Here is a 14,139-nt window from a genome sequence, read left to right on the forward strand (position 1 = left end):
TTAATATTGACGTTATAATTTAGACAAAAGCATTAGTCAAATATATAATTCTTCTATGTGACTAGATCCAGCATGGATCCCTCCAAAGCACAGAGCCTTGGATGAAATCCTGCTTCAACCAACCTTATAGACTGTTCTGGATTTATTTAGCAATCTTGACTTGAACCCACTCAGGTCACATCAGTATTTTAATTTTAAAGAATAAGTTTGATATTGTTCAAATCAAAGTTATTTTATCCACTCATGTTGTCTATAGTTATTTTCTAGGAAAACTATTCTTAAGTAAAACTGTATTATAAATTAAAAATAAAAATGTAATCCACAGTGACTTTCAGTTGCTGCCAATGCAACATCTGAAGTAGCATGAAACAAAAGTCTTAAAACTGTATCAAACATATCATCTTCAAAGTCCAAAAAATGCTTCTGCATATCATGTCTCCCGAATGCCATTATGCATTGGAAAATTTTCAAACATATGGTTTACAGTATGTTTATGAGACTACCATTTTTAAAGAAGTCCAGCTTTCCTCTTCACTCCATTACTTCATATGATTTCATGTGATTTACCCTGAATTGTCTCTTCTTTTAAATAACCTATAAACTGTATAATAAGCTGCAACAGAGCAAAGGTGTCAGAAAAAGGAGAAACAGTATTGAAGTAATAGGAAAAATTGCAGCCTGTAGGTCACCTGTGGAAAATGTTAAGTAATGTCTACAAGGTCTTTGCTGCAGATAATGGAACCTAATGGTTGCATTTCTGGAAAACAGGTGACAGGATGTTACTAATGTGCATCATCAGTCATAGAATTCTGGAGGCCTTTTTTCCAAAAATTAAATTGAAGGCTGGAAGAATGAAATGGACAGCTTTCATTATAGTAAGATTGCTTATTGATCTTGTTAACTTCAACATTACATCTCATGTCTAAACACTATAACAGATAACCTTAAAGAATCAGGGTTGCAGAAAACTATTAACATTATGTTTTTCCTGTTTTTGGACATTTCAGTTATGCACATTTCTGAACCATTTTAGCTGAAAGGTAATGTGTTACTAACCAGCTCAGTACACATTCTACTTCTAGGTTAGTTGTGATATTCTTCTAGTTGTCACTATAGCATCCTTTATCTTTAAAATAAGGTATTTCTAGCTTAACTGCCATGAATATACCAGTACATATCAAACATGGAAGACATTTTTTTTCTGAAATCAGAACCTTTTCAGCTTAGAAGTGCATGTATTATGTACTTCTTCTCTTGCCTCATCTTTTTTTTATTTATAATTCCAACTTTATTTGGCAATAGAACTTTCCAGGGGAGCTTCAAGTTTCAAAATATAAAACACAACCTTTAAACTTGAAAATCTGGAATCTACCCCTCCTTTAACCGCCACCTTATCGTGGTGGAGGGGTTTGCGTGTCCCAATGATCCTAGGAGCTCTGTTGTCCGGGGCTTTATGCCCCTGGTAGGGCCACCCAAGGCAAACTGGTCCTAGGTGAGGGATGAGACAAAGAGCGGTTCAAACCTTCTATGATGAATGAAAACTTTGGACGCCGTTTTCCCTTGCCCGGACGCGGGTCACCGGGGCCCCACTCTGGAGCCAGGCCTGGAGGTGGGGCTCGATGGCGAGCGCCTGGTGGCCGGGCCTGCACCCATGGGGCTCGGCCGGGCACAGCCCGAAGAGGCAATGTGGGTCCCCCTTCCCATGGGCTCACCACCTATGGAAGGGGCCAAGGAGGTCGGGTGCAGTGTGAGTTGGGTGGTGGCCGAAGGCGGGGACCTTGGCGGTCCGATCCTCGGCTACAGAAGCTGGCTCTTGGGACGTGGAATGTCACCTCTCTGAAGGGGAAGGAGCCTGAGCTAGTGTGCGAAGTTGAGAGGTTCCGGCTAGATATAGTCGGACTCACCTCGACGCACAGCTTGGACTCTGGAACCAATCTCCTTGAGAGGGGCTGGACTCTGTACCACTCTGGAGTTGCCCCCGGTGAGAGGCGCCAGGCGGGTGTGGGTATACTTATTGCCCCCCCCGACTTGGAGCCTGTACATTGGGGTTTACCCCGGTGGACGAGAGGGTAGCCTCCCTTCGCCTTCGGGTGGGGGACGGGTCCTAACTGTTGTTTGTGCGTATGCACCGAACAGCAGTTCGGAGTACCCACCCTTTTTGGAGTCCCTGGAGGGGGTGCTAGAGGGCATACCTTCTGGGGACTCCCTCATTCTGCTGGGAGACTTCAATGCTCACGTGGGCAATGACAGTGAGACCTGGAAGGGCGTGATTGGGAGGAATGGCCCCCCCGATCTAAACCCGAGCGGTGTTTTGTTATTGGACTTCTGTGTTCATCACGGATTGTCCATAACGAACACCATGTTCAAGCATAGGGGTGTTCATATGTGCACTTGGCACCAGGACACCCTAGGCCTGAGTTCGATGATCGACTTTGTGGTCGTGTCGTCTGACTTGTGGCCACATGTCTTGGACACTCGGGTGAAGAGAGGGGCGGAGCTGTCAACTGATCACCACCTGGTGGTGAGTTGGCTTCAATGGTGGGGGAGGATGCCGGTCAGGCGTGGTAGGCCCAAACGTGTTGTGAGGGTCTGCTGGGAACGTCTGGCAGAGCCCCCTGTCAGAAGTAGCTTCAACTCCCACCTCCGGCAGAACTTTGACCATGTCCCGAGGGAGGTGGGGGACATCGAGTCCGAATGGGCCATGTTCCGTGCCTCTATTGTTGAGGCGGCTGACCGGAGCTGTGGCCGTAAGGTGGTCGGTGCCTGTCGTGGCGGCAATCCCCGAACCCGTTGGTGGACACCGGTGGTGAAGGATGCCGTCAAGCTGAAGAAGGAGTCCTACAGGACCCTTTTGTCCTGTGGGACCCTGGAGGCAGCTGATAGGTACCGGCAGGCCAAGCGGAATGCGGCTTTGGTGGTTGCTGAGGCAAAAACTCGGGCGTGGGAGGAGTTTGGGGAGGCCATGGAGAACGACTTTCAGACGGCTTCGAGGAGATTCTGGTCCACCATCCGGCGTCTCAGGAAGGGGAAGCAGTGCAGTGTCAACACTGTATATGGTGGGGATGGTGCGCTGCTGACCTCGACTCGGGACGTTGTGGGTCGGTGGGGGGAGTACTTCGAAGACCTCCTCAATCCCATTAACATGCCTTCCAATGAGGAAGCAGAGCCTGGGGACTCAGAGGTGGGCTCCCCCATCTCTGGGACTGAGGTCACCGAGGTGGTCAAAAAACTCCTTGGTGGCAGGGCCCTGGGGGTGGATGAGATACGCCCGGAGTTCCTCAAGGCTCTGGATGTTGTAGGACTGTCTTGGTTGACACGCCTCTGCAACATCGCATGGACATCAGGGACAGTGCCTCTGGATTGGCAGACTGGGGTGGTGGTCCCCCTCTTTAAGAAGGGGGACCGGAGGGTGTGTTCCAACTACAGAGGGATCACACTCCTCAGCCTCCCTGGAAAAGTTTATTCAGGGGTCCTGGAGAGGAGGGGCCGTCGGATAGTCGAGCCTCGGATTCAGGAGGAACAGTGTGGTTTTCGTCCTGGTCGCGGAACAGTGGACCAGCTCTATACCCTTAGCAGGGTCCTGGAGGGTGCATGGGAGTTTGCCCAACCAGTCTACATGTGTTTTGTGGACTTGGAAAAGGCATTCGACCGTGTCCCTCGGGGAATCCTGTGGGGGGTACTCCGAGAGTATGGGGTACCGGCCCCCCTGATAAGGGCTGTTCGGTCCCTGTACGATCGGTGCCAGAGCTTGGTCCGCATTGCCGGCAGTAAGTCGAACCCGTTTCCAGTGAGAGTTGGACTCTGCCAGGGCTGCCCTTTGTCACCGATTCTGTTCATAACTTTTATGGACAGAATTTCTAGGCGCAGCCAGGGGCGTTGAGGGGGTCCGGTTTGGTGTGCTCAGGATTGGGTCACTGCTTTTTGCAGATGATGTTGTCCTGTTTGCTTCATCAGGCCGTGATCTTCAGCTCTCTCTGGATCGGTTCGCAGCGAGTGTGAAGCGGCTGGAATGAGAATCAGCACCTCCAAATCCGAGACCATGGTCCTCAGCCGGAAAAGGGTGGAGTGCCCTCTCAGGGTTGGTAGCGAGATCCTGCTTCAAGTGGAGGAGTTCAAGTATCTCGGGATCTTGTTCACGAGTGAGGGAAGAATGGAGCGTGAGATCGACAGGCGGATCGGTGTGGCATCCGCAGTAATGCGGGTGCTGCATCGGTCTGTCGTGGTGAAAAAAGGAGCTGAGCCGCAAGGCGAAGCTCTCAATTTACCAGTCAATCTATGTTCCTACCCTCACCTATGGTCATGAACTATGGGTAGTGACCGAAAGAACGAGATTGCGAATACAAGCGGCTGAAAGGAGTTTCCTCCGCAGGGTGTCTGGGCTTTCCCTTAAAGATAGGGTGAGAAGCTCAGTCATCGGGAGGGGCTCAGAGTAGAGCCGCTGCTCCTCCGCATCGAGAGGAGTCAGATGAGGTGGCTCGGGCATCTGATCAGGATGCCTCCTGGACGCCTCCCTGGTGAGGTGTTCCGGGCACGTCCAACCGGGAGGAGGGCCCCGGGGAAGACCCAGGACACGCTGGAGGGACTATGTCTCTCGACTGGCCTGGGAACGCCTTGGGATTCTCCGGAAGAGCTAGAAGAAGTGGCCGGGGAGATGGAAGTCTGGGCATCTCTGCTCAAGCTGCTGCCCCCGCGACCCGACCTCGATAAGCGGGAGACAATGGATGGATGGATGGACTTTTTATCTAAAATATTTTTTTTTTCAATTTAGTTTAATTCATTCATATTTTCAGTTTTTGGTGCCTGCTGAGGTTGAGGCACAATTCTGTTCCTGTATTAATGTAATGCTGTATCATTTCAAAATGAAAATCAGTATCTTCTTTGATTTAATTTGTATATATGGTGTTAGTAATGTTTACTATAATCAAATCTTTCCTTTTTTTTCAGTCTGCAAGTTTAAAGCACATAAAAGATGTGCTGTTAGAGCAACCAACAATTGCAAATGGACCACATTGGCCTCTATTGGAAAAGACATCATTGAGGATGAAGATGGGGTAATTTTTATAAAATTTACCATTATTATCAAGGTGGACTAAATTCAGTAATCCATTTATTTATTTTTAATTTGTTATTTGACTCACATGTGTGCGCCAAGATGGAAGATATTTACAAAAGGGGCTATTTTAAGCATTATGAATTTTTATTAACAAGGTCTTTGTAAAATTTGTGCTATGTTGTAGTGGTAATTGGTACAATATAATGGAGGTAGATTTTTATTAGTGTATTGTTTTATATGTAATGTCATTTTTTGCAGCTTTTGAGACCATTCTAAATATGTATATTTCTGATATATTTTTCTCCTGGTAAGAAAAACAACCTCAGCTCTTTATCAAGGCCTAGTTTCCTTTATGTATATGCTTCTTAGAGCAGCTTATGTTGATGCATATGCCTACAATGCAAAAATGTTCACTCATCATCCACTTTATTAGACACACCTTGCTAGTACCAGGTTGGACCCCTTTTTGCCTTCAGAACTTCTGCAATTGTTTGTGGCATACTGTACTTTCAGCAAGGTGCAGAAAACATTCCTCTGGAATTTTGGTCCATATTGACATGATAACATCATGCAGTTACTGCAGATTTATTGGCTACACATCCATGATGCAAATCTCCCATTCTACCACATCCCAAAGGTGCTTCATTGAATTGAGATCTGGGGTCTCATGCATAACGCCGTGCACTATAACATGACGTACGGGCAAAAGCGGAAATGTTCGTACGCACAAAAAAATTCAGATGCATAAATCTGTGCGTTCGCCAAAGTCTACGTTCTTCTGCTACATAAATTCCGGTCAGCGTGAAAAGTAATGCACGCGCCTGCTGCCCCAACCCAAACTCCTCCCAGAATTGCACCTCTTTGAATATGCAAAGCAATATAAATAACCCTTAAGCTCAGAGTTCTGTGAAAAGGCAATGGCAAAAGCACGGGGGAAAATAGAAGAATTTCAGTGAATATCAAGTGGAGGCAAGGAAAAACATACACAGTAGTATAAACAACAAAAGGAAGTTGGTCGAGTGACACAGAATATTGGAGAAACTCGAAAGCTCAAGTTCACAAAGTCGCACAGTGCCCGAAATACTTGCTGCACAGTGCACAACCTTTAATGAAATAATTTATTGCAGCAGTACTTTCTCTTTCAAACGTACTAACCCCCAATTCCTGTCTGTCCTTTTCTTTCTCCAAATACCCAATCACCACACAATCAGCTCCGTAATAGACTTTAAGCCATCTGTAACCTGAGGACGCTGATTCTTTAAAACTTTTAAGGAACATTGAAATATCTTTGTAGTACATGTTTAATTATTCTGTCCAACTATCCTTCCAGTGTCGCGCCAGCCCCAGCAAGAATACAGCGCAAGGCAGGAAAAATCTCTGAACGGGGCACCAGATCGTCGCTAGCGCTGCAACACTGTGTCCTCACATGTTTAATTATTAACAATAATAGGAGACTTCGCTCGCCAACCCCCATGTTTGTTTTTCTGGATACACACTATTAGGATTTTTTTTTTCTTTGAATTGTTGCTATTTCATTAGTTTCACTTTTACTTCAGAACTTCTGTAAAAACAATATTTGTAATCTTGCGAGTCCCAATATGCTGAATCTTTTTAATGAGGTCAGGATAGGTTTCTCTGTTTGGAATTTCAGCACTGACAAAACGATCATCATCAGCATTTAATAATTTTTTTTTTACAAAGTAAAAAAGTAAGTAGAGTTCGGCATTGGACTCCTGTCTGTAAAGTCGTGCTATTTTCCTCTCACAGTTCCAAAAGTACATGGGGTTGCCAAGGTGATACCCCAGCTTTTGTCTAGGTTTTTGTACAAGGGCTAGACAGAACGTTTTTGACTCCTAGGGTAAATGTAGCTTTTTAAATAAGCAGACACATAAATATATATACATGAACAAAGTAACCAATAAATGCATGTGCGATAAACTCTGTTTTTGAAATTCTCAAGATTCTTTATTTGTCACATGCATAGTTATACAGAACAACACGCAGTGAAATGCATCCTGATCCGCTTATCAAAAACTGTGCAAAGTTAGAAGAATATCAGTTAGATTAACAAAAAGTCATAGATCGAAAGATAACAGTATAGTAGAACATAATAAATAAGTAAAATTATGTGAATAAAGTAGAATTAAGTGTTAAGGTGCAGTAGTGTAGTAATTATTGTGGAAAACCAAAGTTAGACTGGTGCATAGTTAAATGATGCAGTTTGTTTGTTTGTACTACTGCGATCTTTACTTTCTTTTTTTATATTTTCTAATTTTCCTACTTTCATATCCTTTAACTTTCTCCACATGTGTATAGCGCCGTTTTTTTTTTGTTTTGTTTTTTTGAGCCTTTCTAATTTCACTGGTTTCATAGTCTCTAACCTGCTCTGCATGTGTTTAGCGCCAACGTTTGTAAACGTCTTTATGAAGTTCTACTTTGTCGTTTTACTCATTGTCTTTTAAAATTCTGAGCTGTACAGTACAATACATAGAACAGAATAAATCCTCAATACAGTATAAAAATAAAAATTCTAGAAGTACGGAGTAGAATTTCACATTAGATGATATCACATAATATGATTTGGATTTGTTTTAAGTCCTGGAGACCTCATTCATCAAGCTGCCTCCCCCATTTTGCCATTCCACTTCTGAAATAGCGCTAATCCGATGAAAGGACCCCTCATTCCCACGTCCCCATTCATCAGGGATGACTTTACCTTAGTCAGGCAAGCTACAATTTAAAGAGATTGCTATTTTCTTGTGAATTGTTACATATGCATTATTTTCACTTTTACTTTAAAAACTTTTGTAAAAACAATACTTGTTTCTTTATTTCCTGCCTCTCGCGAGGTTACATCTCTTTCTTCCCAGACGTATAATACTGCTCGTGTTGTGAAGGGTGTTGCGGCTGAACGTACGCTAAGGATATGCCTTTGGATCATTTGCTGTCTTTTTGCTGCTTGCTAGCTGCTTCTACTGCCTGTCGCATGTCGTTGTTTTAAGAGCTGGGAACACATGATGCTTGCCTGCCAAAAGCAATCCAACAACTTCTAGCTTAGAGGTCTGTTGACTTGTTTTAAATGATGGCTCACTGCCTGGTCTCGCGTGACGTTGTAAAAGCAATACCTATCTTTTATTTCTGGCCACGGGCGTGGTTGAATTCTTTCTTGCAGGATGTATAACGCTGCTCGCATTCAGTTGGGGTAGCTGCTGTCGCAGCTTTCTCCACATGTGTATAGCGCCGTTTTTTTTTTTTTCTTTGAGCCTTTCTAATTTCACTGGTTTCATAGTCTCTAACCTGCTCTGCATGTGTTTAGCGTCAACGTTTGTAAACGTCTTTATGAAGTTCTACTTTCTTTTACTCATTGTCTTTTAATTCTAAGCCGGATTGGACGTGCTTTTCTTTTTCAATTCCACTTGTTCCGGGCTGATAATTACTTTCCTTATTTTCTGAATTTGCACCTCGATTATTCTTTTTTGCTCTTTTTTCTGTCCAACGCATTTGAGTCTCTTTTCTCCGCGCCCGATTAGACGTGCTTTTTTTTTCCATTCCACTTGTTCCGTGCTGATCATCACGTTCCTTATTTTCAAAATTTGCACCTAGATTATTGTTTTTCTTTTTAGCATTTTTTTCTCTCCATCGCGTTTGGGTCTCTTTTCTCCACGCTTTTCTTTCTTCTTCGCTTAATCGTCGACGTTTCATTTCTACCCTATTCATTTCTACCGTATTGACCTTATATACTTTATATGCACTGAGAGCCCTGGAGCTGTGTGTGCTGCATGACTGCCTTTACACTACTGATTTGTTTTTTTTTGATATTGCTTGTAAGTAGGGTGTGTCTTGCAAGACTCTCGTTCTATGTTCCCGTGAGATGCACCGTGGCAGGTCTCTTCCGTCTCGCGGGTCTTTAAATTATCTTCCGAGAAGATCACGTAACGTAGACTATCAGGACAGGGGACAGGATTTCTTTTTATAATAGAGAGATAGATTATTGAAATGAAGTTAAAGTTTTATCTGTATAATAAACATATTTTGCTGCATTTCATCTTAAAAATGATATCGTCATCATATGTAAATACTCACTTTATAAAGTGGCTCAGGTTGTGCAATATTATATCTGTATCGCAAGTTTACAGTGAGGTAATTGTACTTATAAGTACAAACAAGGAGCACTTGATGGACTGATTGATTGTGTTTATAGTTCTTGGGATGAAACTGTTTCTGAGCCGCAAGGTCTGTACAGGAAAGGCTCTGAAGCGTTTGCCATATGCGAGCAGTTCAAATAGGCAGCATGTGCTTGATGCTATATACCGATAATTCTCTTTCTGATCGGCTGCTGTAGAGCAGTGATTCCACACTCAGATACAGTGATATAAATACTGCAAGTGGTGCAGTGAGAGTAATATGGAAAAAGATGATCCGCTGTGGCAGCCCCTAACGGGAGCAGCTGAAAGAAGAAGGAGAAGGTGCAGTGAGAGTAACAACGCTAAAGCAGCTATGGTATTTTGAATAGTTTGGCTATTCCGTGGGCCATTATATTGTTACGGGTTAATTACAATCAGATGCCTTAAACTAATAAACAATATGCGGTTAATTTCAATGTTTTTGATAAAGCCGCGTCAGGGATGTGGATCTAAAAAAGAGAGGCAAACCACACTGGAACAAAAGCACTGCTTTGACGCTGGGTGCTGCCAGTTTGCAAAACCGAGCGGAGAACTTGCGTACGTTTGAGCTACCATGAAAATGTGCGTGGCTTTATGCCAAGTTTAGGTTTTATACATCGTTATTTGAGCGTGGAAACGGGAGTACGCAACATTTTTGTGCGTGCGAACCGTTTTATACATTAGGCCCCTGGTGACTGTGGAGGCCAGTAAATTCATTATCATGTATCATGTTCACTAAAGTAGTTTTAGATAATTTGAGGTTTGTGATATTGCGCGTTATCCTGCTAGAAATAACCATCTGAAGATGGGTACACTGCGGTCATAAAAGGATGGTCATGGTCAGCAGCACTACTCAGGTAGGCTGTGGCATTTAAGCGATGCTAAATTGGAACTAAGGGGCCCAAAGTGTGCCAGAAAATATCACCCACATCATTACACCACCAAAACCACCAGCCTGAAACATTAGTAGAAGGCAGGATGGATCCTTGCTTTCATGTTGTTGATGCTAAATTCTGACCCCACCATCTAAATGTCGCAGCAGAAACCGAGACTCATCAGATCAGGCAATGTTTTTCCAATCTTCTGTTGTCCAATTTTGGTGAGCCCATGAGAATTGTAGTTGTGTGTTCAAAGATGCTGCTCTGCCTAACTCAGTGTGGTTATTTGAGTTACTGTTGCCTTTCTATCAGCTCAAACCGGTCTGGCCATTTTCACCTGACATCTGGCATTAACAAGGCATTTTCACTTAGAGAACTGCCGCTTACTGTTTATTTTCCCCTTTTTGGCCCATTCTCTGTAAACCCTAGAGGTGGTTGTACTTGAAAATCCCAGTAGATAAGCAGTTTCTGAAATACTCAGACCAACCCATCTGGCACCAACATCCATACCACGTTCACAGTCAATCTTTCTTCCCCATTCTGATGCTTGATTTGAACTTCAGCAGTTTGTCTTGGCAATGTCTAAATGCATTGAGTTGCTGCCATGTGATTGGCTGATTAGATATTTGCATTAACAAGCAGTTGAACAGGTGCACCTAATAAAGTGGTCAGTGAGTGTATATTCTGAGAGTTTTGTCAGATTTATTTTTCTTCTATTTGATAAGCATTTAAAAATTGCTACTTGTTGGTAGAAATGTATATTTTATTGCAAATGTAAATTGGTTTAAAATATGTTTTAAATATTAATTTTTAATATTATGGCATTATTTAAGTGATTTTTTTTTTGTGGCAGAAAAACTGTATATTTATTAATATTGATAGTATCACAGAGTTATTTAAAGACAAATGTAATTGAAGTATTGGTAGATAAGAATGCCAGTGCATGCTCTTTGGAGTGACTATCCTCTAATCCAGGAGTGGGCAATGTCAGTCCAGGAGAGACACAGTGGCTACAGGTTTTCATTCCAACCCAATTGCTTAATTATAGACCAATCCTTTCCAGTCTCTGACCTTATATAATTTTATGGCTTGTTAGTCTGCAAAGTAAGGTTGTTATATCGTAGATTTTTTTCCTTTCCAAGTATATCATCAAAATGATTTGAAGCCTAAAACAGATCATTTTCAGTCTGTCACATTTTCAATTAAGTGTTTTAATAAATCAAACAGTGCATGATGAACACACAGAGATGTAAATCGAAACAAGCTAGATGGTGAACTGCTGACTGATTTGTCATTTACATGTTATTGCTAGTAAGGAGCCATTAAAGCAGTGAATGCAGCTGTTTAAGATTGAAATAAGCAATTAAGGGTGGAGAACCCTAGCAACTGAGACTACTAAAATGAAGCATGAAAATGTCACTTAAGCAATAAGTGCTTCATCAGCAGTAATTGACTTCTCATTAAGAAACTGGCTTGGAACAAAAACCTGCAGCCACTGCGGCTCTGCAGGACTGACATTGCCTACCCCTGCTCTAATCTAAACCAAACTTGTATAGCACTGTGATGACTGCTTACTGTGTAAGGTCCTTCTACCAAGTAGTCAACATTATTAATATAGAGGTGGCACCTTCCTAGAAAGAATCTCATGAATTGATAAATTGTTGATAACAAGAAATTGTTCCTACATTTCCAGGAACCATAACCTTGTAAGGAAAGAAACATACATAGTATATATAAATAAATTAGCAAACATACAAAAGTATTGTGAAATATGGTACTAAATCATAACAAAATAAAATGTGAGCATACAGTCATATGAAAAAGTTTGGGAACCCCTCTCAGCCTGTATAATAATTTACTCTACTTTCAACAAAAAAGATAACAGTGGTATGTCTTTCATTTCCTAGGAACATCTGAGTACTGGGGTATTTTCCGAATAAAGATTTTTAGTGAAGCAGTATTTAGTTGTATGAAATTAAATCAAATGGAAAAACTGGCTGTGCAAAAATTTGGGTACCCTTGTAATTTTGCTGATTTGAATGCATGTAACTGCTCAATACTGATTACTTGCATCACCAAATTGGTTGGATTAGCTCGTTAAGCCTCGAACTTCATAGACAGGTTTGTCTAATCATGAGAAAGGGTATTTAAGGTGGTAAATTGCAATTTGTGCTTCCCTTTGACTCTCCTCTGAAGAGTGACAGCATGGGATCCTCAAAGCAACTCGTAAAAGATCTGAAAACTAAGATTGTTCAGTATAATGGTTTAGGGGAAGGCTACAAAAAGCTATCTCAGAGGTTTAAACTGTCAGTTTCAACTGTAAGGAATGTAATCAGGAAATTGAAGGCCACAGGCACAGTTGCTGTTTAACCCAGGTCTGGCAGGCCAAGAAAAATACGGGAGCGGCATATGCGCAAGATTGTGAAAATGGTTACAGACAACCCACAGACCACCTCCAAAGACCTGCAAGAACATCTTGCTGCAGATGGTGTATCAGTACATCGTTCTACAATTCAACGCAATTTGCACAAAGAACATCTGTTTGGCAGGGTGATGAAAAAGAAGCCCTTCCTGCACTCACGCCACAAACAGAGTCGCTTGTTGTATGCAAATGCTCATTTAGACAAGCCAGATTCATTTTTGAACAAAGCGCTTTGGATTGATGAGACAAAAATTGAGTTCTTTGGTCATAACAAAAGGCGCTTTGCATGGCTGAAGAAGAACACTGCATTCCAAGAAAAACACCTGCTACCTGGATCAAATTTGGTGGAGGTTCCATCATGCTGTGGGGCTGTGTGACTAGTTCAGGGACTGGGGCCCTTGTTAAAGTCGAGGGTCGGATGAATTCAACCCAATATCAACAAATTCTTCAGGATAATGTTCAAGCATCAGTCACAAAGTTGAAGTTATGCAGGGGTTGGATATTCCAACAAGACAATGACCCAAAACAGAGTTTGAAATCTACAAAAGCATTCATGCAAAGAGAGAAGTACAATGTTCTGGAATGGCTGTCACAGTCCCCTGACTTGAATATCATCGAAAATCTATGGGATGATTTGAAGCAGGCTGTCCATGCTCGGCAGCCATCAAATTTAACTGACCTGGAGAGATTTTGTATGGAAGAATGGTCAAAAATACCTCCATCCAGAATCCAGACACTCATCAAAAGCTATAGGAGGCATCTAGAGGCTGTTATATTTGCAAAAGGATGCTCAACTAAATATTGATGTAATATGTTTGTTGGGGTGCCCAAATTTATGCATTTTGTTATGATGCATACTGCATATTTTCTGTTAATCCAATAAACTTAATGTCACTGCTGAAATACTACTGTTCCCATAAGACATGTCATATGTTAAAAGGAAGTTACTACCTTGAAAGCTCAGCCAATGATAAACAAAAATTCAAAGAATTAAGAGGGGTTCCCAAACTTTTTCATATGACTGTAAATAATTAAATATGTCTCAAAGTATATTTATTTGTTTCATTATTTCTTTATGTTTTTGAGAATTTGTTAATTTATTTATTTCATTAACACAACACACAGCATAAAAATGTAATTTTTGCCCCTCAAAGTTGAGAGAGTCGCCTCTGGAAGAGACTTTTCTTTTGACTGAAGAATCTGTAGCAGATTGGACATAGATCTTTGGCCTTCACTTGCCACATTTAGATAAGATACGTCAGATGCAGAATCCTGAGACCATTATGAATTCAGAGCTGCTTGAATTAAAGTAGCCACTTCATGCAGTAATTCTGCTCAACTTTTTCTTCTGCTCATATATTCCATGGTTGAATGCAATTACAGCTTTAAGCATGTGCTTTGCGTTGGCTTGGGAATCTTGTGACTTATACTGTGATTTCCCCTAAACTGCAGCAATTAGAAGCAAGTCTTTCAGAATTACTTAAACAATCACTAAGCTTTTGTATGCTAATTGATGAAAATGACATTTCAAGGTGTATATAATGTTGAATGTGGTGTTATTGAAATGAATAAATGAAGAATGAAATAAATACATAAATAATCAACAAAATACATACATTTCAT

The 14,139-nt window shown here is 41.9% G+C and overlaps 1 protein-coding gene across 3 annotated transcripts in view; it reads left to right on the forward strand.

Annotated features, from left to right (window-relative positions):
* The window catches only part of dgkh (diacylglycerol kinase, eta), a 482,906-nt gene that overhangs the window by 369,515 nt on the left and 99,252 nt on the right, over positions 1–14,139 (forward strand). For all 3 annotated transcript variants that reach the window (XM_028799661.2, XM_028799660.2, XM_028799662.2), the window contains one exon: positions 4,945–5,051. In XM_028799661.2, the coding sequence (XP_028655494.1) occupies positions 4,945–5,051 (107 nt within the window). The remainder of the gene's footprint in view (positions 1–4,944; positions 5,052–14,139) is intronic.

This window comes from Erpetoichthys calabaricus, chromosome 4 (assembly GCF_900747795.2).
Source record: "Erpetoichthys calabaricus chromosome 4, fErpCal1.3, whole genome shotgun sequence".
Taxonomy (NCBI): Eukaryota; Metazoa; Chordata; class Cladistia; order Polypteriformes; family Polypteridae; genus Erpetoichthys; species Erpetoichthys calabaricus.